Consider the following 27,681-nt stretch of genomic DNA (forward strand, 5'->3'; position numbering starts at 1 on the left):
TTGTTGTTCCTACGGACTAAAACCCTCTGGTTTATATAGACACCGGAGAGGGCTAGAGTTACACAGAGTCGGTTACAATGGTAGGAGATCTACATATCCGTATCGCCAAGCTTGCCTTCCACGCCAAGGAAAGTCCCTTCCAGACACGGGACGAAGTCTTCAATCTTGTGTCTTCATAGTCCAGGAGTCCGGCCGAAGGTATAGTCCGGCTATTCGGACATCCCCTAATCCAGGACTCCCTCAGGGACCCCGCCGCCGCCGACGCGCGCACGGGCTTTGCTCGACGACGGCCGCTGGCGGCGGTGAGGGAGGAGAGGGGGTGGGGGTGGCGACGGCGGTGATTAGGGTTCCGCCCACGGGGGACGGGAGAAGTGGCTCTGCGTTTCCGCAACGTTCCATCGATCAGTCCGTCTTCATAAAGAATTTAACAAAGGTCGTTGCATGCAGCACATTGCCGATTAAGGTTGGTTGGTTGGTCAACAATCTGGACGGCTGACGCTCGATGGGTTTCCGGCGGTTTGTGCATCTAGTGACGAACGATGTCCGCAGCTCAAGATGGCAATGGGGCCCTAAAACTCGCGTCCCCGCGGATTTTTACTTTATTAGGGAACGGGGATAAGCGTCCTTTTAACCCTGCGGGGCTGCTGCTGGGTAAAATATAAAACCCGACACATGATGGGTTTGGGTTCAACCCGTTTGAGAAATACCCGAACTCAAAACCGGTCATCCCATCAAAATACTACACTAAGCGTATTGGCCATTCAGTCTCGACTACACACCGGCCGACCCAGCGTCCCAGCCCCTAGCCCCAAATCCACACCCATTTGAGCAGTATCCTGGAGAAGGCAACTCATGTATGCCTGAAATATGCTCATATTTGTTGCTGAAATATGTTACGTAGCTGCTCTTACTTCTCTTTGTAGCTGTTGTTATTGCTCCTTCTGCTCAAGTTATGTTGTTGAAATATGTCCCTGGTAGCCGTTGAACCATGTACTATTGTATTGTGCTGAAATTTGCTTCTTATACCTGCTGTTATTACTCTTTTTGCTCAAGTTATGCTGCTAAAATATGCTCCTTGTGCCTGCTGAACCATCTACTATTGTATTGTGCTGAAAGTTTTGCAAGTTATGCTGTTGAAATATGCTTTTTTTTTGTTGCTGAAATGCTATTCTGTGCTGCTACTATGTTTTCTTAAATATGTTGATTTCTTCGTAGGTTTAGAAAATCAAATGAATTTAGGAGACGGACAAAAAACTATTCCCGCGCACGATAACAAAGATGGGTTTATGATTTTCTCGTGGCGATGGGTTTGGAATGGGGTTCGTCCCCGTTGCCATCTTGACCCGCAGCACCTACTCCCTGCGCCGCATCGACATGTCGCGCTTCTTCCGCCCACCACCGCACGTCGGCGGCATCGCCGGAGCGGGAGAAGACAGCCCGGCGTTGGAACACGGTTGCCTGCCCGACCCCACGTCGCGCTTTGAAGCCCCGTCGGGTCGGGCTCGGGCCAGCCCCTTAAAGGCGTGATGGACTTCTTCCTCCTCAAGACCAAGACCAACCATGGACACGAAGCGGAGGAAGAAGAGCTTGACCTCAACATGGTGGTCGCCACGGACCACACGGGCCGCGCCCTCATCTACGACCCGGACTCGCTGGCCGTCCGCGCGCTGCCCAGGCTGCCCGAGCGCAAGTACATCCCCGTCTCCCTCACCGCCGGCGGCGCCCTCTACGTGTTCGACCGGATCCCCATGCTCCACAAGAAGCGGTGCTGCGAGGCGCTCACCTTCCGCCGTCCCCGCGGTGAGTGCGGGGACTGGTCATGGCGCGCTGTGCACCGCCGACCTCAACGCCGCCGAGTTGCCAACTTGCCTGACTACTGGGTATTTTAATACTAGCAGATTTGCAATTCCCCACAGCCACCGAGACACGTGCAAATGATAGCCATCGAAGACGCGCTTGGAAGGCTGTCTACGGCATGGCGTGACGCAATGGGAGTATTTATTTCTAAATTTGCTTGCGGAATGATATGTTCCAAAGTGCCATAAGTCTACCAAAGTTTATAAAATCCCCTCCACGTTATTCAGCTTTCTTGTGAATGGACGTCGATCAATGTCATTACATCAGAGACCTGGATGCTGTATCCAGTTCGGTGCTTGCTGTAAGACATGATCTAGACATCTATTCTTCCTCGCGTGCCTATGACCGAACTCTTCTGAACCGTTCCTGCACCTTGCGCCCCATGGTCGCGCATGGCTGCTATTGCTATATATACACATAGACATTATCATATGCACATACAAGACACTCCTCTCGAATCAGGCATGGATATGAGAACTTTCTCCTGTGCCCTGCTGCTGGCGACGCTGATGCCCCTTTCGGCGAAAGCGTCTAGCAAAGTAAGATCATGCTCCTCTTGCACAATACTTCATTTAATTTGCTTCTTTTAGCGATGACACCATCGTGTTGTTATGAGAACATTCTGCCTCAAATTTACAGCTCTACATCGTGTATTTGGGGGAGAAGGAACACGATGACCCGTCTATGATCACCGCGTCGCACCATGACATGCTAACCTCTGTTTTTGGGAGGTACAGTACTAGCTAGCTATAGTTGTTCCTGATTACATCTTTTAGTATACATCATGTGACTTGCTCACCTTTTCGTTGTTAGTGGGTGACTCACATTTCTTTACTCTTACTGGCAAAAGCAAGGATGAAGCCAAGAAGTCGATGGTTTACAGTTACAAGCATGGATTTTCGGGATTCGCAGCGACACTCACTGAGACGCAAGCTGAGACACTTGCAGGTAATATTCGTTTCCAAGATATGGCATTAGCATGTTTTCTTTAAGAACTCTTTCAAGATGTTTTCATTAACCTCTTGTGAAGTAAGAGGGGCTTTCATTTTTAACAGTCCATTGATCAAGAGTAGCTTATGGTAAGTTTAGCTTAAACTGTTGAAAAGGATAGGTTTGGGTGAGGTTTTTTGGCACTCAGGATCACATGATCTTTTTTAGGATCGGAGCGTCTTTGAAACATGCATGATCGACTGAAACTAATCATGTTCCGAGTGTAGAATTCCCTGAAGTTGTCCGCGTGAAGCTTAACACTTATCACAAACCGCACACAACTCAGAGTTGGGACTTTCTCGGCCTTGACTACGATGGACCACAACAACAGGAAGGCCTTCTGCAAAGAGCAAAGTACGGAGAAAACATCATCATCGGGGTGATTGATTCAGGTTTGCAATTACATTTATAAGTTAAATCGCCATCCACACATCCAAAACCGAGAAACCCAAAGTAGAGGATGGAGTACATCATCAATTGATCACATGCTTATGGAACAGGCATATGGCCTGAATCACGAAGCTTTGATGACACCGGATATAGCCCTGTGCCGGCACGATGGAGAGGCGTGTGCCAGATTGGGCATGCGTGGAATGCCACGAGTTGCAACAGGAAGATCATCGGGGCCCGATGGTACAGTGGTGGCATCAGCGCTGACGTGCTTAAGATGGACTACAATTCCCCTAGGGACCTCACTGGCCATGGCACGCATGTAGCCTCAACGATTGCCGGTAGCCAAGTGTGGAATGTGAGCCACAGAGGGAGTGGCCTTGGTGTCGGTATCGCCCGCGGTGGAGCACCACGGTCTAGATTGGCTATATACAAGGTATGTTGGATTGACGGGAGTTGCCCTGAGGCAGCGATCCTTGCGGCCATCGATGATGCCATAAAGGATGGCGTGGACGTCTTGTCGCTTTCACTAGGAGGCAGTCCTGGTGAGGAGATCTTTCAGACATTGCATGCTGTATTGCAAGGGATCTCCGTTGTGTTTGCGGGCGGGAATGGAGGCCCCGTGCCACAAATGGTGCTGAATGCCGTGCCATGGGTCATGACGGTGGCTGCTAGCACAATAGACAGGTCATTCCCAACCCAAGTGACGCTCGGGAACAATGAAAAGTTGGTGGTACGTACAAACAAATCTTAAATCCTCGAGTAATTCTTATGTTATTCGATATGGTATTTTTTATCATTTGATTTTGTCTGAAAAGGAATATTAATCACATTTATAAGCATTTGGTTCAACATCCAAGGAATCCAAGTTTCAAAGTATCACGCCATGTATAACATACAGACAAAAGTTGAACTATTATTTCAGGTTGTGCAGATTTGAATAGTGTAGTAAATCATATTCAAAGTTTACAATTTCAAAAATCTCGAACAACCGAATTGCTAACAAAAATGCAATTACCAAATTGTAGAACAAACCTGCATTAATATGATAGATCAAATTGGTGTTGCCCTCCAGTGTTCACGAACTTACATGCATTGTTTTGCCACATGAACGTGACTCTTTCCTCAACAAAACAACTTGACTCTTCCGAGATGCATGCAAAAAGGAAAATGGAGCTAGGGGGCGGAGCCGGATAATGGAGATAGCCGTCATACCATAGAAGGCATATTCACGTAGCATAGTAAATATCATAGTGTCTAGATAGTCTAAATATGCCAGTTGTTCGAAAATATGAATGAAAACTATTGTCTATTAATTTAGAGTTGGTTCTACGATCACCACTATCAAAGGATGATTTATTTAGACCTTAACCAGGCTTTCTTCTTCATCATCTCTACACAACCACAGGTGAACAATCGAAAAATTTCTAATTAGTTTTTGATGTATACCCTCGACGCCTTCTCGCTTCTAATTACTCTCTACACACAAGTTAATCTAATATTGGGAGAGTTGCCAAGGACTAGCCAAAACATAATCAGAATTCCATATGAGTATGTAGACTATCATTTCTTCCTTACCCTGTGACTGCACCCTTGCTGCTATGGGTCAGCACCCATGCATGATGGAAACTAAGGGGGTGTTCGGATTCCCTCCGCTCCGGACTCAGCTCCGCAGAGCTGGCGGAACTGCGGGCTAAAACAGTGGAGTTGGAAAATAGGCACTCTGCAGATCCTGTAATTCTGCGGAGCCGGTGGAGAGCCGAACAGGCCCTAACAATCCATCCTTGGATCGAACCAACAACAGGTATATTTAGCGCCACCATGAAGCTTTCCATAATTTCTATTCCCTCCATTTTTAAATATAAGACCTTTTAGATATTCTAATGCAAACTACATATGAAGCAAAATGAATGAATCTACACTCTAAAATGCGTCTATATACATCTGTGTGTAGTCCATAGTGAAATCTTTAAAAGGCCTTATATTTAGAAACGGGGAGATAGAATACAGAAGGAATGGTTCCTTATAGAGTTTGACAATTTGACTTGGAGCTGAGTTTGACCTTAATCATGCAAAGATAAGAATTTACTCCCCGTGGCGTGCCTTATACTTCCTCTGTATCTTCTTACTTTGCATATTAGGTTTGTCTTAATTCAAACTTACTCCCTCCGTCCCGACGTTTTTTGACACTTCACTAGTGTCAAAAAGCGTCTTACATTATGGGACAAAGGGAGTAGTAAAGTTTGACCAAATTTATATTTAAAAATGCCAACATCTACAATATCAATTAAAAAGGCAGTACCTCCCCCCCCCCCCCCCCCCCCCTCCCCTAGTTTGTTCCACAGAATTAAATTGAATCATATCTACTCTCTCCGTTCCAAAATATGTGTCGTGATTTTAGTTGACACTTATTTTGGAACGAAGGAAGTACTATAGAACTGCCCTTTTAATATCCTCAATGCGTACGGCTTGGCCCAAATTGTGAATCTGATCATTGTACATGATCGCCTAGGCAGACACATATAAGATTTTTTGTTGTTGGCACATATAAGATGTTGTAGACACAATATGCACGTACTTGATGTGAGGTTGTAGGGCCGAGGTTATGGACTAGAGGGGGTGAATAATCCTATCAAAAATTACTACTCCAAATTTTAGTTTTTTCTAAAATAAGGTTGAAACTTGTGGCATCTACATCATTGTGATGCATACAATCAGCTTTATTAAGCTTGATGCAACACAATGAGGACAAAGTCATCAACAAATGGAGTACAGAACATAGATAGCTACCGCAGAACCATTACAAGATATAAATATAACAACTTTGACTAAGTCGAATTCTTCTGCCGCAACGCCTTCAAGAAGGCTAAACACCCTCACACTGGCGTCACCACGTTTGGCCGGAAACGGCCAAGACAAAAAAAAAATTATCCTTGTTATCACAACCAACCACTACAGGTCATCAGATCAGTAAGGAGACAACGCCTTGAAGAAGATAACACAAGATTGTCGCTACAGCGCCCGATCAATAAAGGCTAGAACATGACTTTTTTACCCTGCACATGAAGCAGTGTTCCAGTTATCATCTTGATGTGGGATCTTAAGAAAGTCACAGTAGCCAAATATGATTGAAAACTATATGATGCTTTCTGATGTTCAGATAGTCGGTGGCCACAGTGGCTTGATACCACCGGGGGCAAAGCCTCACTCTGGGTTGATCCTACACAAAAAAGGCAATTATGGGGCATGCACAAACTCTGGATTGCTTTACACCTTGAAGGTTCTCATGTACTCCTAACAGTTTAGGAGGTTCACACCCTTCAAGGATAACAAGTAATGCAAAGTCGCTTTGAGGAAGTCTCCAAGAGATGTCTCTCTCTCTCTCTCTCTCTCTCTCTCTCTCTCTCTCTCTCTCTCTCTCTCTCTCTCTCTCTCTCGCGCGCGCGCGCAGATAAGCTTGAAGTAAAGAATCTGGCGGTGAAAAAGCTTGAAATCTGGTAGACAGTTTGAACTGCATAAGTTTTTTCGTACAACGAGTTTTAATATGGTAATATGATCTTTTATTTTCCTGTGTACCATTGGCAGTTCTGGGTTTTTTTCTACGTGCACCTACCAATATTTGTTTCGTATACAACTAATTAATCAATAATTGGAAGAGATGGTTTGCATGCACATGCCAAGGTTTGAAAGTTCAGTCAATTTAAAATTCAGTTTAACTAGTTGAGATGCTTACACTCAAACTGATTTTTAATCAAGAATTAATTATACCTTGCAATAGTTTTATTTGTTATATGTGTATACTTTTTGGCAGTTATTTTCCATAATTACCCCAAGACATGAAAACATCCTACAAAGTCCAATAAAACCTTACAACGTAAACACAATTACATTATGGAAACCATGATCTTGTTTTAATTAATCACCTACTCTTAAAAATAACTACTTGGCCAATTCTACGTGTCTAAAGACAAAGGTGAACTTTTTTGTGTTTTTATTTCGAATGCAGGGGCAATCTCTTCACTACAACGCATCTGTGATCAGCAACGACTTTAAGGCCCTCGTTCATGCGAGGAGGTGATATGAAATAAAGAAGCCACTTGGCACATTTGATTTGTAGTTCCACATTTTGTATAATCACAATTCGTTGATTCTGAATGATACCGAATTTGATACATTTATCCAGTTGTGACATGGAGACACTAGCATCAAGCAATGTCACAGGCAAAATCGTATTGTGCTATGCACCAGAGGAGGCATTTCTCACCTCGCCTCGGGTGGCACTTCGCAATGCCATCAACCGTACCTTGGAGGCCGGTGCTAAGGGCCTCATTTTCGCACAGTACGCCGTCAATAATGTCAACAGTGTGGCCACGTGCCACAACATTATGCCTTGTGTTCTCGTGGATTTTGAGGTAGCACATAGAATTGCTTCATATTGGGATATGACAGGGTGAGCATATGTTGTCAGGTTGATAGGCAAGGTGAACACATGTTGATTTTCTTGTGCAATAATTAACTCATGTCGGTCATGTGCCATGTTAGGAGTCCGGTGGTGAAGGTGTCACCTACCATGAGCGCTGTTGGAAATGAGGTGTTGTCACCGAGGGTCGCCTCGTTCTCATCGAGAGGCCCTAGCCTAGCGTTTTCAGCCATACTCAAGGTATGTATTTCTTCTTAGTTAAAGAAAAATAGGTTGCACTTCGCTATGTACCTAGGCTCTCTAGTTGTTTGAATACTTACGACTTGTAGCATGTACATGTTCGAATAGCCTGATATAGCTGCACCGGGAGTCAACATCTTGGCAGCAGTGCGTGGCACCTATGTGTTGTTGTCCGGGACGTCCATGGCATGTCCTCATGTCTCAGCGGTCACTGCGCTGCTCAAGTCGGTTCACCCTAACTGGTCACCTGCCATGATCAAATCTGCCATTATCACCACAGGTACAAACATGGCAATATAGTAAAGTTAATATTCTAAGTACCTCGTCACAATATGCATAAGACAGACTCCATCATTACTTAAACTTCTTGCAGCTTCAGTGACTGATCGTTTCGGTATGCCGATCCAAGCTGAGGGGGTGCCAAGAAAACTAGCTGACCCTTTTGATTTTGGCGGCGGCCAGATAGACCCAGACAGGGCCGACGATCCTGGCTTGGTTTATGACGTGGATGCAAAGGAGTATAACAAATTCTTCAATTGCACCCTCGGATTGTTAGACGGCTGCGAGTCCTACCAACTCAATCTCAACCTCCCATCAATCGCCGTGCCAAACCTAAAGGACAATGTCACAGTTTCGCGCACCGTCACCAATGTCGGGCCGGTGGAAGCGACTTATCGAGTGGTTGTTGAGGCTCCCGCAGGGGTAGCCGTGTTGATGGAGCCATCTATTATTAGTTTCACCCAAGGTGGTAGTACACGCGCAACATTCAGGGTGACACTCACGGCGAAGCAGAGAGTGCAGGGCGGGTATAGTTTTGGGAGCATCACATGGTCCGATGGAAGTGCCCACTCAGTGAGAATTCCAGTTGCGGTACGGACTGTGATACAAGACTTCGTCTCAGATACATCATAAATTTATTTGTAACTGGCGTATGCTCCTGTTCCTTCATTCATGTACTTGTCCTGGGAAAAATGTTGCTGAAATGCTAAAACTCTATTTCATACATCATCATTAAGAAATGTTCTACTTAAATGCAATGTTTATTTCCTTTTAGATTATTCCTTTCATTTATTTTTCTGTGATGCCAAGTGCAGTTCAGTCGAAATCAAGTGACGGAGCACGAACACAGCCTGCCTTCCCGTCCACTTCTCACCTGCCCTGACACTCTATGTTCAGCCATACAAACAGAGAGCTAAAAGGTTAATGACTCTGCCTGTCCTCCAAGGATCAAAATGATATATAGCGTGCGTACCTCACGATTTATACAAACAGCAATTGCGTTACATGGTCCAAGGTTCCAATCAGATGAATTAAATCAATCACCAATCGCTCCAGCCACCGCTGTCACGGCCCTGTACGGGGCCGCCAGCAAGCACCGACATCCCCAACTGAAGATCATGCAGTTTCGATACCTCAAACGTGGCTTGTTATCGGATCAGCCATTGCACTGCAAAAGGATACCCAAGTTTCTTCAGAAAAGAATCAGACATAACCCTTCGTGCCTCAAGAAGGAACTTGGCTACAAATGGATCTGCAGACTGCAGTGTCTACAAACCGAAAGATGACAGGGTTGTGCATAGGGCTAAATTTGTGTTTTCCACGCAGCTGAAACAGATTCCATTACAGGAACTAGGCAAGCTATGAACTTAACAGCAAAAGAACAAACGTGAAATAACATCAGGATATCAGCAAGAGATATAATGCGGATGCCAATAGGTCTTTTACCAGCCGAAGAGGCCCAAAACAACATACAGCCAAGGTACTTCCACACTCATAATCCTAATGGTCAACCCCATAGAGAACTCAAGAGTGCAACATTATGAAGTAGCTTCCCAGACCTTCACCTTCTCACTTCACCGCAAAATTATGAACAGGTAGCTAACACATCCTTGGCACAGTAAAGTAAGCCTGTCGGTGTGAAAACACGGCAGCATAAGTAACCATCATCAACAACCCAAACTAGCGCAGAGTCTCATTGCCTCAGCAAAAGAAGCGATGCGGGCCTTGTCACGCCTCAACACGCAGAAGGGGTCCTCCACTGACAAGTTGATGGCGTGCTGAAAGCTCCAGCAACTGGTGGCGGGGCAAACAGATATACCACTGCCACTGCTTCCACCTGATGGTGCATTGCCCTTCACTAGCACACCATCACTGTCACCACAGACAATGCCCAGGGTCTTTATCCCCTTCTCCAGTATGTAACTGACGAACAACTGCTCACGGTCCAGGCCTCGGAATCCATGGAGGACGAACGTCTTAAGATGAGAGAAGCAGTTGGAAGAGCCCATGGGATTCCAGGCCTCAGCACAATCGCCCCGATCAGCTGACCAGGATGGAATGGACTGGAATTGAGTAAAAGACAGTGTCAGTTTCTAGCATATCAATCCTCAATATGCAGTCAAGTACAATTAGAAGTGCAAGAACAGATACCTATATTATCAATCTGGAATGTATAGCAATGAACAGCAAGTACTCCAATAAGCTGACATCCATATTATTATCTTGAACCACAATAGATGAACAAGTATAGGGATGAACAGGTATGACGCGGATACTACCATGATGTGGAGCGTCTCGAGGCAAGGAAAGCATCTGAGCAGAGTGTGCAGCATCTTGACCTCCTTGTCGTGCGAAAACCGCACCTTGACAGCCAGTATCTTCAAACTTGGCAGCATGGCGCCATCTTTCATAGTCATCCCAGCCTGCCATTGAGGCAAATTAAACATCAGAAAATGATTTGGTTGCACAATCACGTAACGAATTTAGGTGCAGATCACGAAAGTTGCAAGACACAGTTACCCTGATGACGGTGCCACCAATCTCGAGCGCGTGGAGCTGGAAGTCCAAGAACCCGAGCACCTCCAGCCTGGACGCATGGACAATCTTGACGGGCCTCCTCCGCTCGGAAAAGCTTTCGAAGAGCAGGCGCTCCAGGCAGGGGGCATCGTCAACAATGATTTTATCAAAGGTGCATACCCATTCCAATACCACACGGAGGCTGCGGGACTTGATGCGGAGGCACGAAGGGTAGTTGTACGAGAGGGCAAAGGAGAGGATCTTCAGTTCAGGGCAGTGTGCGAGCAAGGCGTTGAATTTCTTGTCTTCGACCATGGAGTGGAAAAGGCCGAGCTCGTGCAGGTTTGGGAAGGCGGGCCGGTGAGCGGTGGGAATGTCCGGAAAGTTCCAGATGCCTATGTAGAGGCGGCTGAGGGAGGCACATCTGAGGATATCATCGGGGAGCGGCATGTTGATCGGCCAGGGGCGGTTGAAGAGGATGAGGTCCTGGATCTTCTTGGCGGCGAGGCCGGCGACCGGGCGCTGGAGCGCGTACTCCTGCTCGTAGAAGGAGGTGCGGGTGATGCGCACAGCTCGGATGGAGCCAGGGTGAGCGGCCACGCAGAGCGAGATGCCGCGCACGGCATCGAAGACGCTGTGCCCTTCGGCGGCCCTGAAGTGGCCGTCGTCGACAAGGAGCGGGCTCGCCGCCCACACGCAGCGCCAGCGGGTGGAGAGGACCATGGTGCGTGCGGCTTCCTTGGTGGGGAGGCGGGACATGATGTTGGAGAGCAGGTTGCGCGGGAGGCGGCTGAAGTGGTCCTGGCCGTCACCATCCTGCGCGGGCCCGTCGGCGTCGGCATCCTCCAAGTCAGAGGAGGTGAGGGAGAAGTGGTCGTCATCGGAGTCGTCGGCCTCGGGCGCGGGGACCAAGGGTGGGGGGAGGCAGGAGATGATCAGGGATACGATGCAGACCATGCCGTCCTGCGCGGACGGACCCTCCAGTGCCATGTTGTTGAACTACTCCTCGATGTCGGCGTAGCTCATAAATTCTCCTCCTCCTCCATGTGCGGCGGCGGCCATGGTGGACGTGGCGGCACCCGGCAGAGACCGGCTAGGGTTTTGTCAGGGTTCTGCGAGGCGAGCAAGACTGAAGAAATGGGACTGGTTATCTAAAGCAATTTGCTAATAAGATAGTACTCCATCAAGACAATTTTGCATAGATTCTGCAGGGCCAAAGAAAATCTCAAGTGCAGAAACTTAGATTCTGCAGGGCACAAGAGATTCAGAATCTGCAAGCCGTTCTGCATGGCTAAGGGAAGGGATGACCTGAACTTCTCTTCCCTGAATGTAGCACATGAACATGCCCAAATCTACATGGCCATCCGGGCCTTTTAAGCTTACCAAAGCGAAAGAAAATATATCCATCTAAGACTTCCATTCGCACAGAACAAAAAGCGCACTCCCAATCCTCAGAAGTTCGACTAAGTAAAACATGACACTAGATTTTACTCTGGTAGCAATCTGAAAACATGAAAGAAGGTAAAGAAACAGCAAAAAAAAAGTGGTTATGTCACAGCAGATACTATGCTAGAGAGAGTCTGAGGTGAGGACGAGTTAACATGGTTCTTTCAGTTTCATGTACCATCTCTTAAGCTGCCACTATTCGACATGCTCAGTGCAGTTTACCGAACAAGATGTTTAATACTACCAATCTGAGAATTAGGACCTTCAAAAAAAATCTGAGAATTAGACATTTAATATAGAAAACTTGGAAGAGATGGTAACACATCCCAAACTCCCCAGCAGAAAAGTTTCTTTCACCAAAATTAAGCTTGGGCATGCATCAATGTAAAATGCTTGCTTCTTTTGAGTACTCCCTCCAATTGTACACACAAAGTAAAAAATACATTTTCCATGCGACTACTATCAAGATTTACAAAATTTTATTTATACCATCCATTATTACAAGTAACAGCCGTGCACATGTTTGTGACCAAGAAAAGATAAGAACAGAGGTACAAAGGAAAGCTGGCCAGGATATAAACTTCACCTCAACAAATGACATGTAGTAGTATATACTTGACCTTGGCATGCACTACTGCTACTAAGATGTATCAAACAGACTAGGCACTTGCTAGGCACTGATGTTTTTTTACAGAGAGAAAAAAATGCTAGTTAACTACTTCCTTGAGAGCACATTAGTACAGGCAAAAGAGGCACAGCAGACCCATCAACCTCTTAACTTCTATACCATAGAAAATGAGAGAGAATGATATATACTCAGTTTAGGCTGCTGTTGCATGCTCTCTGCAACAGAACTAGTAGTAGCAACTAAAACAAAGTCAGTAGTAAAAAAAAAAGCACGTGTTTAGCATGAGCTGAAAGTAGTTAGTGTTAGTTCCATTCTAGGCGTATTAACAACATTAGCTTATTTCATGTTCAAAGTTGTTTGAGCGGGGATATAATTCAATCTGCCTGATATTTGACATAACAGTCAAAAATTGAAAGCTTCTTAAATAAAACAATTGTAGTGTCCACAACAGCAAACAATCTTTCCAAAGAGACACTGGTACGAACGAGTGTACCATACATATTTAGCTTTTGAAGGACACATTTTTTGAACAAAGTATCCGATAATCCAATATCTAGAACTAATTTAATTATGGCCCTTAAAGATGGAACAGTACAGCAACGCTTATTTGCACCACAGGTTAACATTAGAACATGGAGTAGCTTCTATCAATAATAGACAGTTGCTACATATCGATCGCTAGGTTATCTACCATGGACAGTTCAGTGCACAAAAGACTGAGCACAAAGTTCAATGTAGAAACAGACTAAAGTTTTAACGAAGTAATGAGGTTCAACACAAGTCAAATGACTGACCACTAGATTCATGTGAGGGAGCACACAACTTTAAAATCAGCACAACTGCAAAACCTACACATTGACAGCCACCAGTGAATCACATTGTAAATTCAATGAACTTGCAGTTGAAGAAACCATCAAAAAGATAGATTGGCTGCCTAGGAGTACTTTTTCTTGCAGGTCGTTAGTATCAAAAAGAAAGATTGCAGGTCGCTCCGGCAGCCTAGATGTGAGCGTCGAAGGGAGGAGGAGCAGGGGTAGAAGCTGAGGTCGGGAGGATAGAACTTGGGAGGAGCCCAGGAGCTCATCGGTGTCAGTGCAGCGCCGTGCTCGTGGGAGGTAGCCATGGTGGGAGGAGGCAAGAAAACCTAGGGGAAAGGAGGGGAGGGGAGGGGAGAGGAAGAATCACCTGGGGGAGAACGGCAGGCAGCCGTAGGAGGACGCCGGCGTCGAGGAGGCGGCGGGCGGCGGCGGCGCGTTCTTGCTCCGTCTCTTGCTTCCCCGAGCCCTTCCTCGACGGGCCCTCCTCCAGCACGCGATTTTGGACAAGCCCATGTGCGAGCTGGGTGCCCCTATTTTTTTTTTCATTTCTTCTTGTTTTTTCCTGCTTTTGTTTTTCCTTCTTTAAAAAATTATTAGGGATTGCAAAAAAAATTCACAAATTTAGACAAAATTTCATATATTTCAACATAATGTTCCAAATTTCAGAAAATTTCACAAATTAAAAAAAATAGGTTTCAGAAAACGGAATATGTAAGTGGCAACCGTGTGGCAGATTGCACCGTCAGTTTCAGCCGCCCTCCCGATCTCCTTCATTTCCCGCACGTCCTCGCGATATCCTTCCATTCCCACACGTTCTCCCGATCTCCTTCCTTTCCTCATGATCTCCTTCCTTACCTCCCGGTCTCCTTCATTTCCCGCACGTCCTCGCGATCTCCTTCCTTTCCCGCACGTCCTCCCGATCTCCTTCCTTTCCTCGTGATCTCCTTCCTTACCTCCCGATCTCCTTCCTTTCCCGCACGTTCTCCCGATCTCCTTCCTTTCCTCCTGATCTCCTTCCTTTCCCGCCCTCCTGATTTCCTTCCTTTCAATCATCAGTTACGACCCCACGCGCCTTTCCGATTTTTGGGCAAGGGAGCTAACCACCTCGCCTATGACACTCATTGTTGAACAAGCTAAGGAAAATATTGTTTTTGACATGTTTTGCCTTTAATATTTTAGCACTGAAAAACTTTTGTTTCACCTATCAAACCTGGCACATAAACTTTTCCCGTGGTAAATTTTCCATCACCACCAACATGATAACTTTTGTATACTACGTGGTACATTATGTGTAAGTAGCATGGTCATAAGCATTGAAGATGTGATAACTTTGGTGAAAGCATCATGGTAACTTTGATCATTGGGAAGAAATTTGTTGAACCCCGGCCCCCAGTAATTTCTGTAAATAGCACGATAACATTCATGCCATAGACCTGATAATTTAGATACAAGCATCATGGTAACTTTAACCATTGGGAAAGAAAAATGTGAAAAAATACCAGATAATTTATGTGTAAATAGATGGTAATATACGCAGCGCACATCTGATAACTGAGGTAGAAACACCATGGTAACTTTGACCATAGGGAAGATTTTTTTTAAAGATACTCCGGTATCTTCTGTGTAAATAGCACGGTACTATACCTCCCTCCCTGGTATTTTTATGTGTAAATAGAAGGAAAACATATGCACCACGATAACTAAACACCATGACAAGTTTTTGACTCGTGGGGGTGGGATTTTGCTGAAACATACCCCTGATAAATTTTGTGTAAATAGCATGATATTTTAAGCACTGCCGGCTTGATAGGTTACCTAGAATCACCATGATAACCTTTTGTCCCGGGAAAAGTTGTTCAAAACATTTCCGATAATTTTTGTGTGAATAACATGATAATATAAGCACCGCATAACCGATAAGTTACAATATAAACATGATGGTAACTTTTTACCAAAGGAAAACAAGTTGTTAAAAACATACACTCGCCTCGCGGGGCCTCTTAGATGAACACAACACATGATGTGCCACGGAAAAGCCACACAATGTTTAGTGTCATGAGAGGCACACGTGCTCGTGGGTTGGCCCGGAAAAATGGCCCACTTTGCCCCGCTATAGGCGTGATAAGTTACGCAAAAACATCGTGGTAATTTTGACCTATAAAAAAAGTTACCAAAACACACCCAGGTTTCTAGGTATAAGTATCATGATAATTTACGAACTGTAGACCCGGTAACTCATGTGCAATCCCCCATGGTAACTTTGATCAGGGGCGAGGTTGATGTACACATACCCTGATAACTTATGTGTAAGTACCACGGTATTTTACACATCGAAGACCTTAAAACACAATGATAACTTTGAAAGGGGTGTAGTTGTTGAAACATAGTACCTAGTAAGTTCTATGTAAATAGCACGGTAACTTACGCAGTACAGGCCTGATAACTTGCATGCGAATACTATGGTAACTTTGTCCTGAGTGGAAATTGTGGTAATTTTCTATAACTTTTTTGTAGTAACACAATTGTAAAAAAAGGGAGGGTCAAAACGATTAGTTTCTTTAGTTTGAGGAACAAATACCTAAGGGTGGGTTGGTTGTGGTGGCGCACTTTTGTGCCAAGGAGGTGTGGGTTCGAATCCCACATGCGCAATATTTTTTTATTATATGGTAAACATGAAGAAGTGACAGTTTTCTCGGGGGTGAGCGCGCGAGATGTGCGGGAGAAGCAGGTTTCTCGGGCGAGCCTGCGGGGTCGTTCGGAAGAAGGTGGGGTCGAAAGAAGGGGGATCGTGTGGTACTTTAAAGTGAAAGAAGTAGAGGTGTGGCAGTTTTGCTTGTATGGCACACATGTGCCAAATATCACAGTCCTTCCAAAAATGTTCAAGAATTTGAAATATGCGCAACGGCGGCGAACGAAGGCTAGGGTTTTGTCGGGGCTCTGCGAGTGCGAGGCGAGCAAGCCAGGAATGGGGAATTGGGGACAGTTGTTGGCAGCAAGTGGCCAAGTGGGTGGTGTACGCGGCCCAGAAGGCTGGGCGTTCATTTAAATCGAACCGTGCGGTCCGGTTCTTGGGATTTTGAACAAATTCAGTGTTTGAGAAAAGCAAGCACACTTCTTTTATAAAAAACACCTCATATATTAATTAATCAACAAAGTTATTACAATCGTTCATTACAAAATTCACCATGCCGGGCGAAACATCGTTAACTAGGATGCCATCCGATCTATTAACAAATCTAAACTTAGCAATTATATGGGCGACCACAATGGCCGAGCGATTGATCTTGGAAATCTTAAGATTAGATATAAGCTAGGAGATACACATCGCTTCCTTTTTCAAATCCATCAATGATGACCTGTCAAATTTTTTATTTGCAAAGGTCACAACCACAAACGCACAGTCAGTCTTTAAAATTATGAAATTTTGGAGAGTGATACTTATATAAAGACCGGCAGGTCAAGCCCGGAGCTCCGCCTCCTCCATGCTTTCACAAAGCCTAATGAAATCCTAGGAGGAGGTGATGACCCTCCCAGATGAGTCCCTAGCCACCATCCCCGCACTTGTCACATTAATACTCTCCACAAAGCTTGCATCGACGTTGATCTTTATATAATTCGAAAGAGGAGGCTGCTATATCACCTAAGCTTTCGAAGGATTAGGGGCAGTACTTAATCCTGCCACCAGACTTTTACCTTTATTTTTCGAGTCCACCTCTAGATAGGAATGACAAGCAACAAATGATGACCAATAATTATGTACAAAGCTTGCAGAGGCTGAGACAAATTCTCTTCCCTTACCAAAAATCAGGTCTTCAGAAAATGAATATAATTTGGTCACGCATAGTAGAGCTTAATTGATCCAAAAGAATAAGAAACCAATCAGCCTCGGTATACCTAAAAGCCTCCTCCGCAAGCAAACCCCAAATATCCCTCACGGCCATGCGCAACGCATATACCTTTGGGAACATGACTAACACATGAAAGGTACTTTCATCTTTCACTCCACATACAGAACAGGTCGAAGAATGGTTTGGTGGTGTAAAATTCTGTTTACCTGGACAGCCAAGCTATCGGTAGCGACATGCCATGCAAAATTACGAATTTTCTGAGGAACATTGGCCTTTCAAATAATATCTCAAATTTTCCTCTCTCGCAACATTGCACCATTATATTGGCCCTCGCCATATTTGCGGTCCTTTAGACAAGCGCAAGCGTCAAGCTTGTACGCTTGCGCTTTTAACCGAGAACATCACATTCTTCTCAAAATGCCAGGCAACAAAATCACCTTACCCAAGTGACTGAAACCGCAAACTGAAGATCTCCTCCGCATCATGTGGATAAAACATATGCCTAATCAAATTCTCATCCCATCTCCTTGGTCCACTCAAAATCGGGTCAGCTACCCATTTGATCTTGGTCCTATTCTTCTTTGCGGTTACTTTAAGGCCTGAGGCTCTTGGAAGCCAGTTGTCTCTCCGAATATTAATATTAGACCCATCACACACTCTCCAAATAACAACAGATTTAAACAGATCCAATCCATGTAAGATATCCTGCCAAGTGAGTGATGCTGGGAAAAAGTTGTGTCAAGAATATGCCCATGGGGTAATATTTTTCCATCGTCATCTTTGCGCATAAGGAATCTGGGTTAACCACCAATCTCCAAGCCTGCTTAGCCAAAAGAGCTTGGTTAAATAATCTTAGATCACAAAAATCCATACCCCCTCACCTTTGGGCCTAGTCAATTTATCCCAAGCCAACCAGTTAGTTTTCCTCCTATCCTCCTCGTCGCCCCCAAAAAAATCCTCATAATTTGAGATAGATCCTCACAAAGCGATGAAGGGAATTTAAATATACCCATGGCATAGTCCGGAAGAGCCTGGAGAACTGATTTGATCAAAGTTTCCTTCGCCCCACTAGACGCATATTTTTCTACCCAATCCGATAAATTTTTAAGAGCCTTTTGTTTAGTAGATTGGAATTTACCTGCCATCATTCTACCTTGTGACACCGGAAGCCCAAGATATTTATCCTCAAAACCATCAGCAGTAATGCACAATATTACCATGGCATCCACTTGATCTTCCATGCTACACTTCTTCCCGAACATAATAGAGCATTTATCTGCGCTCAGAAGCTGACCAATCCCCTTCTGAACTTAATGGACTGTCAGATAAACAATGTACGCATGCACACAAGAAGTAGATCCCATGAGTAGAAGAATCAGACCTTACTAGCAAGAACCATCACGTGAACTCATTAACAGCTCACAAGCTTATCAAGAATCCTCAATCATAGAAAGAGAAGAATATGCTACCGTGATGCAATGCTTTTCTTTTTTAGTTCAGTTGATGATGCGAGCAAATAGGTGGTAGGAGATCAAAGGGAAGATATATCTATCAACTGCGACCGACCACCGTTGCCCGCTAGGGTGCAGAGAACGAGAGGTGGTGCACTGGCAGCCAGGGTTAGATGTCGGGTGGATAATCAGATTGGAGGTAGAAGCATAGATATGCTAGTAGAATAGACCACTGATGACCCACAAGTATAGGGGATCTATCGCAGTCCTTTCGATAAGTAAGAGTGTCGAACCCAACGAGGAGCAGAAGGAAATGATAAGCGGTTTTCAGCAAGGTATTCTCTGCAAGCACTGAAATTATAGGTAATAGATAGTTTTGTGATATGATAATTTGTAACGAGCAACAAGTAATAAAAGTAAATAAAGTGCAGCAAGGTGGCCCAATCATTTTTGTAGCAAAGGACAAGCCTGGACAAACTCTTATATAGAAGAAAGCGCTCCCGAGGACACATGGGAATTATCGTCAAGCTAGTTTTCATCACGTTCATATGATTCGCGTTCGGTACTTTGATAATTTGATATGTGGGTGGACCGGTGCTTGGGTGCTGTCCTTACTTGGACAAGCATCCCACTTATGATTAACTCCTATTGCAAGCATCCGCAACTACTAAGGTAAACCTAACCATAGCATGAAACATATGGATCCAAATCATCCCCTTACGAAGCAACGCATAAACTAGGCTTTAAGCTTCTGTCACTCTAGCAACCCATCATCTACTTATTACTTCCCAATGCCTTCCTCTAGGCCCAAGTAATGGTGAAGTGTCATGTAGTTGACGTTCACATAACACCACTAGAGGAGAGACAACATACATCTCATCAAAACATCGAACAAATACCAAATTCACATGACTACTAATAGCAAGACTTCTCCCATGTCCCCAGGAACAAACGTAACTACTCACAAAGCATATTAATGTTCATAATCAGAGGAGTACTAATGTGCATATAGGATCTGAACATATGATCTTCCACCAAATAAACCGACTAGCATCAACTACAAGGAGTAATCAACACTACTAGCAACCTACAGGTACCAATCCCAGACTTAGAGACAAGAATTGGATACAAGAGATGAACTAGGGTTTGAGAGGAGATGGTGCTGGTGAAGATGTGATGGAGATTGGCCCCCTCCCGATGAGAGGAGCGTTGGTGATGACGATGGCGATGATTTCCCCCTCCCGGAGGAAAGTGTCCCCGGCAGAACAGCTCCGCCAGAGCCCTAGATTGGTTCCGCCAAGGTTCCGCCTCGTGGCGGCGGAGTCTCGTCCCAAAAGCTTGCTTATGATTTTTCTTTGGACGAAAGACTTCATATAGCAGAAGATGGGCACCGGAGGGCCAACAGGGGGCCCACGAGGCAGGGGGGCGCGCCTAGGGGGGTAGGGCGTGCCCCCCACCCTCGTGGCCAGGGTGTGGGCCCCCTCTGGTATTTTCTTCGCTCGGTATTTTTTATTATTTCCAAATAACTTCCGTGGAGTTTCAGGACTTTTGGAGTTGTGCAGAATAGGTCTCTAATATTTGCTCCTTTTCCAGCCCAGAATTCCAACTGCCGGCATTCTCCCTCCTTATGTAAACCTTATAAAATAAGAGAAAATAGGCATAAGTATTGTGACATAATGTGTAATAACAGCCCATAATGCAATAAATATCGATATAAAAGCATGATACAAAATGGACGTATCAACTCCCCCAAGCTTAGACATCGCTTGTCCACGGAAGCCGATAACGATAAATATGTCCACATGTTTAGAGGTAGAGGTGTCGATAAAATAAAATACAGACATGAGGGCATCATGATCATTCTTAAAATAGCAACATATATGGATAATGTCATATGATCTCTTATGCTCAAGTAATAATCTATTCACAATGCAAAGTATGAATTAGAAACTTTATTGAGAACTAACAAACTATAATCTCAGTCATTGAAGCAATTGCAATTTATCATAACATCGGAAAGAGTCTATGTCAGAGCTTTTCAGCAAGCCCACATACTCAATTATCATGTAGTCTTTCACAATTGCTAACACTCACGCAATACTTGTGGTTACGGAGTTTTAATCGGACACAGAGAAAGATAGGGGCTTATAGTTTCGCCTCCCAACCTTTTACCTCTAGGGTAATGTGAACAATACTAGCTCATGCTAACTTACATCCAATTATATATATATATATATATATATATATATATATATATATATATATATATATATATATATCAGGATCTTTCCAACACACTGAGCTTGCCAAAGGATAAAATGTAAAAAGGAAAGGTGAAGATCACCATGACTTTTGCATAAGGTAGGAGATAAAAGTAAAATATAGGCCGTTCATAGAGGAAAGCAGAGGTTGTCATGCGCTTTCAGGGTTGGATGCACAAAATCTTAATGCGAAAGAACGTCACTTTATATTGCCACTTGTGATATAGACCTTTATTATGCAGTCCGTCGCTTTTATTTCTTCCACATCACAAGATCGTATAAAGCTTATTTCCTCCACACCAATCAATCATACATATTTAGAGAGCAATTTTTATTGCATGCACCGATGACAACTTACTTGAAGGATCTTACTCAATCCATAGGTAGATATGGTGGACTCTCATGGCAAAACTGGGTTTAAGGGTATTTGGAAGCACAAGTAGTATCTCTACTTGGTGCAAAGAATTTGGCTAGCATGAGGGGGGAAAAGCAAGCTCAACATATTGGATGATCCATGACAATATACTTTATTTCAGATATAAGAAAACATAACCCATTACGTTGTCTTCCTTGTCCAACATCAACTCTTTAGCATGTCATATTTTAATGAGTGCTCACAATCATAAAAGATGTCCAAGATAATATATTTATATGTGAAACCTCTCTTTCTTTATTAATTGCAATGATGACCAAAGCTATGTTTGTCAACTCTCAACAACTTTTAATCATCATACTCTTTCTACGTGAAGTCATTACTCTTCATAAGATCAATATGATCTCTTTTTATTTCTTTTTGTTCTTTCTTTTTCTTTTATTCACTCAAGATCATAGCAAGATAATCAAGCCCTTGACTCAACACTAATCTTTATTATATAGTGAAGGAAATATGCCCTAGAGGCAATAATAAAGTTATTATTTATTTCCTTATATCATGATAAATGTTTATTATTCATGCTAGAATTGTATTAGCCGGAAACGTAATACTTGTGTGAATACATAGACAAACAAAGTGTCACTAGTATGCCTCTACTTAACTAGCTCGTTAATCGAAGATGGTTATGTTTCCTAACCATAGACATGAGTTGTCATTTGATTAACGAGATCACATCATTAGGACAATGATGTGATTGACATGACCCATTCCATTAGCTTAGAACCCGATCGTTTAGTATGTTGCTATTGCTTTCTTCATGACTTATACATGTTCCTATGACTATGAGATTATGCAACTCCCGTTTACCGGAGGAACACTTTGTGTTCTACCAAACGTCACAACGTAACTGGGTGATTATAAAGGTGCTCTATAGGTGTCTCCAAAGGTACATGTTGGGTTGGCGTATTTCGAGATTAGGATTTGTCGCTCCGATTGTCGGAGAGGTATCTCTGGGCCCTCTCGGTAATACACATCACTTAAGCCTTGCAAGTAATGCAACTAATAAGTTAGTTGCAAGATGATGTATTACGGAACGAGTAAAGAGACTTGCCGGTAACGAGATTGAACTAGGTATTGAGATACCGACGATCGAATCTCGGGCAAGTAACATACCGATGACAAAGGGAACAACGTATGTTGTTATGCGGTCTGACCGATAAAGATCTTCGTAGAATATGTAGGAGCCAATATGAGCATCCAGGTTCCGCTATTGGTTATTGACCGGAGACGTGTCTCGGTCATGTCTACATTGTTCTCGAACCCGTAGGGTCCGCACGCTTAACGTTACGATGATAGTTTCATTATGAGTTTATATATTTTGATGTACCGAAGGTTGTTCGGAGTCCCGGATGTGATCACGGACTTGACGAGGAGTCTCGAAATGGTCGAGACATAAAGATCGATATATTGGACGACTATATTTGGACACCGGAAAGGTTCCGGGTAAGATTGGGACAATACCGGATCACCGGGAGGTTATCGGAACCCCCCGGGAGGTGTATGGGCCTTATTGGGCCTTAGTGGAAAGGAGGGGAAAGGAGCAAGGGAGGGGGCGCCCCCCCAAGCCCAATCTGAATTGGGAGGGGGGCCGGCCCCCCTTTCCTTCCTCCCTCCTTCCTCTTCCTTCCCTCTCCTACTCCTAATAGGAAAAAGGGGAGTCCTACTCCCACCGGGAGTTGGACTCCCCCCTTGGGCACGCCACCCTCCTTGGCCGGCCCCCTCCTCCACTCCTTTATATACGGGGGCAGGGGCACCCCAGAGACACAACAATTGATCATTGATCTCTTAGCCCTGTGCGGTGCCCCCCTCCACCATAATCCTCGATAATATTGTAGCGGTGCTTAGGCGAAGCCCTGCGACGGTAGAAATCAAGATCATCACCACACCGTTGTGCTGACGGAAATCATCCCCGACACTTTGCTGGATCGGAGTCCGGGGATCGTCATCGAGCTGAACGTGTGCAAAAACTCAAAGGTGCCGTAGTTTCGGTGCTTGATCGGTCGGGCCGTGAAGACGTACGACTACATCAACCGCGTTGTTATAATGCTTCCGCTTCCGGTCTACGAGGGTACGTAGACAACACTCTCCCCTCTCGTTGCTATGCATCACCATGATCTTGCGTGTGCATAGGAATTTTTTTGAAATTACTATGTTCCCCAACAGTGGCATCCGAGCCTAGGTTTTATGTGTTGATGTTATATGCACGAGTAGAACACAAGTGAGTTGTGGGCGATATAAGTCATACTGCTTACCAGCATGTCATACTTTGGTTCGGCGGTATTGTTGGATGAAGCGGCCCGGACCGATATTACGCGTACGCTTACGCGAGACTGGTTCTACCGACGTGCTTTGCACACAGGTGGCTGGCGGGTGTCAGTTTCTCCAACTTTAGTTGAACCGAGTGTGGCTACGCCCGGTCCTTGCGAAGGTTAAAACAGCACCAACTTGACAAACTATCGTTGTGGTTTTTGATGCGTAGGTAAGATTGGTTCTTGCTAAGCCCGTAGCAACCACGTAAAACTTGCAACAAACAAAGTAGAGGACGTCTAACTTGTTTTTGCAGGGCATGTTGTGATGTGATATGGTCAAGGCATGATGCTAAATTTTATTGTATGAGATGATCATGTTTTGTAACCAAGTTATCGGCAACTGGCAGGAGCCATATGGTTGTCGCTTTATTGTATGCAATGCAATCGCCTTGTAATGCTTTACTTTATCACTAAGCGGTAGCGATAGTCATAGAAGCATAAGATTGGCGATATGACAACGATGCTACGATGGAGATCAAGGTGTCGCGCCGGTGACGATGATGATCATGACGATGCTTCGGAGATGGAGATCACAAACACAAGATGATGATGGCCATATCATATCACTTATATTGATTGCATGTGATGTTTATCTTTTATGCATCTTATCTTGCTTTGATTGACGGTAGCATTATAAGATGATCTCTCACTAAATTTCAAGATAAAAGTGTTCTCCCTGAGTATGCACCATTGCCAAAGTTCGTCGTGCCCAGACACCAGGTGATGATCGGGTGTGATAAGCTCTACGTCCATCTACAACGGGTGCAAGCCAGTTTTGCACACGCAGAATACTCAGGTTAAACTTGACGAGCCTAGCATATGCAGATATGGCCTCGGAACACTGAGACCGAAAGGTCGAGCGTGAATCATATAGTAGATATGATCAACATAGTGATGTTCACCATTGAAAACTACTCCATTTCACGTGATGATCGGTTATGGTTTAGTTGATTTGGATCACGTGATCACTTAGAAGATTAGAGGGATGTCTTTCTAAGTGGGAGTTCTTAAGTAATATGATTAATTGAACTTAAATTTATCATGAACTTAGTACCTGATAGTATCTTGCTTGTTTATGTTTGATTGTAGATAGATGGCCCATGTTGTTGTTCCGTTGAATTTTAATGCGTTCCTTGAGAAAGCAAAGTTGAAAGATGATGGTAGCAATTATACGGACTGGGTCCGTAACTTGAGGATTATCCTCATTGCTGCACAGAAGAATTACGTCCTGGAAGCACCGCTGGGTGCCAGGCCTGCTGCTGATGCAACTGACAACGTTAAGAACGTCTGGCAGAGCAAAGCTGATGACTACTCGATAGTTCAATGTGCCATGCTTTACGGCTTAGAACCGGGTCTTCAACGACGTTTTGAACGTCATGGAGCATATGAGATGTTCCAGGAGTTGAAGCTAATATTTCAAGCAAATGCCCGGATTGAGAGATATGAAGTCTCCAATAAGTTCTATAGCTGCAAGATGGAGGAGAACAGTTCTGTCAGTGAGCATATACTCAAAATGTCTGGGTATAATAATCACTTGATTCAACTGGGAGTTAATCTTCCGGATGATTGCGTCATTGACAGAATTCCAATCACTTCCACCTAGCTACAAGAGCTTCGTGATGAACTATAATATGCAAGGGATGGATAAGACAATCCCGAGCTCTTCGCAATGCTAAAAGCTGCGGAGGTAGAAATCAAGAAGGAGCATCAAGTGTTGATGGTCAACAAGACCACTAGTTTCAAGAAAAAGGGCAAGGGGAAGAAGAAGGGGAACTTCAAGAAGAACAGCAAGCAAGTTGCTGCTCAGGAGAAGAAACCCAAGTCTGGACCTAAGCCTGAAACTGAGTGCTTCTACTGCAAGCAGACTGGTCACTGGAAGCGGAACTGCCCCAAGTATTTGGCGGATAAGAAGGATGGCAAGGTGAACAAAGGTATATGTGATATACATGTTATTGATGTGTACCTTACTAGAGCTCGCAGTAGCACCTGGGTATTTGATACTGGTTCTGTTGCTAATATTTGCAACTCGAAACAGGGACTACGGATTAAGCGAACACTGGCGAAGGACGAGGTGACGATGCGCGTGGGAAATGGTTCCAAAGTCGATGTGATCGCGGTCGGCACGCTACCTCTACATCTACCATCGGGATTAGTATTAGACCTAAATAATTGTTATTTGGTGCCAGCGTTGAGCATGAACATTATATCTGGATCTTGTTTGATGCGAGACGGTTATTCATTTAAATCAGAGAATAATGGTTGTTCTATTTATATGAGTAATATCTTTTATGGTCATGCACCCTTGAAGAGTGGTCTATTTTTGATGAATCTCGATAGTAGTGATACACATATTCATAATGTTGAAGCCAAAAGATGCAGAGTTGATAATGATAGTGAAACTTATTTGTGGCACTGCCGTTTAGGTCATATCGGTGTAAAGCGCATGAAGAAACTCCATACTGATGGACTTTTGGAACCACTTGATTATGAATCACTTGGTACTTGCGAACCGTGCCTCATGGGCAAGATGACTAAAACGCCGTTCTCCGGTACTATGGAGAGAGCAACAGATTTGTTGGAAATCATACATACAGATGTATGTGGTCCAATGAATGTTGAAGCTCGTGGCAGATATCGTTATTTTCTCACCTTCACAAATGATTTAAGCAGATATGGGTATATCTACTTAATGAAACATAAGTCTGAAACATTTGAAAAGTTCAAAGAATTTCAGAGTGAAGTTGAAAATCATCGTAACAAGAAAATAAAGTTTCTACGATCTGATCGTGGAGGATAATATTTGAGTTACGAGTTTGGTTTACATTTGAAACAATGCGGAATAGTTTCGCAACTCACGCCACCCAGAACACCACAACATAATGGTGTGTCCGAACGTCGTAATCGTACTTTACTTGATATGGTGCGATCTATGATGTCTCTTATAGATTTACCACTATCGTTTTGGGGTTATGCTTTAGAGACGGCCGCATTCACGTTAAATAGGGCACCATCAAAATCCGTTGAGATGACGCCTTATGAACTATGGTTTGGAAGAAACCAAAGTTGTCGTTTCTGAAAGTTTGGGTCTGCGATGCTTATGTGAAAAAGCTTCAACCTGATAAGCTCGAACCCAAATTAGAGAAATGTGTCTTCATAGGATACCCGGAGGAGACTGTTGGGTACACCTTCTATCACAGATCCGAAGGCAAGACATTTGTTGCTAAGGATGGATCCTTTCTAGAGAAGGAGTTTCTCTCGAAAGAAGTGAGTGGGAGGAAAGTAGAACTTGATGAGGTAACTGTACCTGCTCCCTTATTGGAAAGTAGTACATCACAGAAACCGATTTCTATGACACCTACACCGATTAGTGAGGAAGCTAATGATGATGATCATGAAACTTCAGAACAACTTACTACTGAACCTCGTAGATCAACCAGAGTAAGATCTGCACCAGAGTGGTACGGTAATCCTGTTCTGGAAGTCATGCTACTAGATCATGATGAACCTACGAACTATGAAGAAGCAATGGTGAGCCCAGATTCCACAAAATGGCTTGAAGCCATGAAATCTGAGATGGGATCCATGTATGAGAACAAAGTGTGGACTTTGGTTGAATTGCCCAATGATCGGCAAGCAATTGAAAATAAATGGATCTTCAAGAAGAAGACTGACGCTGACGGTAATGTTACTGTCTACAAAGCTCGACTTGTCGCAAAAGGTTTTCGACAAGTTCAAGGAATTGAATACGATGAGACCTTCTCACCCGTAGCGATGCTTAAGTCTGTCCGAATCAT

At 44.2% G+C, this 27,681-nt stretch overlaps 2 protein-coding genes across 6 annotated transcripts; one reads left to right on the forward strand and one right to left on the reverse strand.

The window, feature by feature from the left end:
* Positions 1-2,036: 2,036 nt before the first annotated feature.
* Positions 2,037-8,900, forward strand: LOC123132198 (subtilisin-like protease SBT3.9). The gene is made up of 10 exons (XM_044551967.1): positions 2,037-2,396; positions 2,497-2,588; positions 2,708-2,805; positions 3,075-3,239; positions 3,348-3,970; positions 7,244-7,311; positions 7,421-7,687; positions 7,780-7,897; positions 8,006-8,177; positions 8,271-8,900. Exons 1-10 carry the CDS (start codon positions 2,250-2,252, stop codon positions 8,807-8,809), a joined length of 2,289 nt encoding a protein of 762 aa, XP_044407902.1. The 5' UTR covers positions 2,037-2,249; the 3' UTR covers positions 8,810-8,900.
* A 234-nt stretch (positions 8,901-9,134) lies between these two features.
* Positions 9,135-14,081, reverse strand: LOC123132199 (F-box/LRR-repeat protein At5g02910). Of its 5 annotated transcripts, none has more exons than XM_044551971.1 (5): positions 13,953-14,074; positions 13,562-13,615; positions 10,697-11,805; positions 10,456-10,599; positions 9,135-10,239 (listed from the first exon to the last, which is right to left on the reverse strand). In XM_044551971.1, exons 3-5 carry the CDS (start codon positions 11,681-11,683, stop codon positions 9,844-9,846), a joined length of 1,527 nt encoding a protein of 508 aa, XP_044407906.1. In that variant the 5' UTR covers positions 11,684-11,805; positions 13,562-13,615; positions 13,953-14,074; the 3' UTR covers positions 9,135-9,843. The 5 variants fall into 5 exon arrangements, with proteins under 5 accessions (XP_044407906.1, XP_044407905.1, XP_044407908.1 ...); XM_044551970.1 differs by having other exon boundaries at positions 10,697-11,822; XM_044551973.1 differs by lacking the exon at positions 13,562-13,615 and having other exon boundaries at positions 13,953-14,081.
* Between the last annotated feature and the right edge of the window lie 13,600 nt (positions 14,082-27,681).

This window comes from Triticum aestivum, chromosome 6A, assembly GCF_018294505.1.
Source record: "Triticum aestivum cultivar Chinese Spring chromosome 6A, IWGSC CS RefSeq v2.1, whole genome shotgun sequence".
Taxonomy (NCBI): domain Eukaryota; kingdom Viridiplantae; phylum Streptophyta; class Magnoliopsida; order Poales; family Poaceae; genus Triticum; species Triticum aestivum.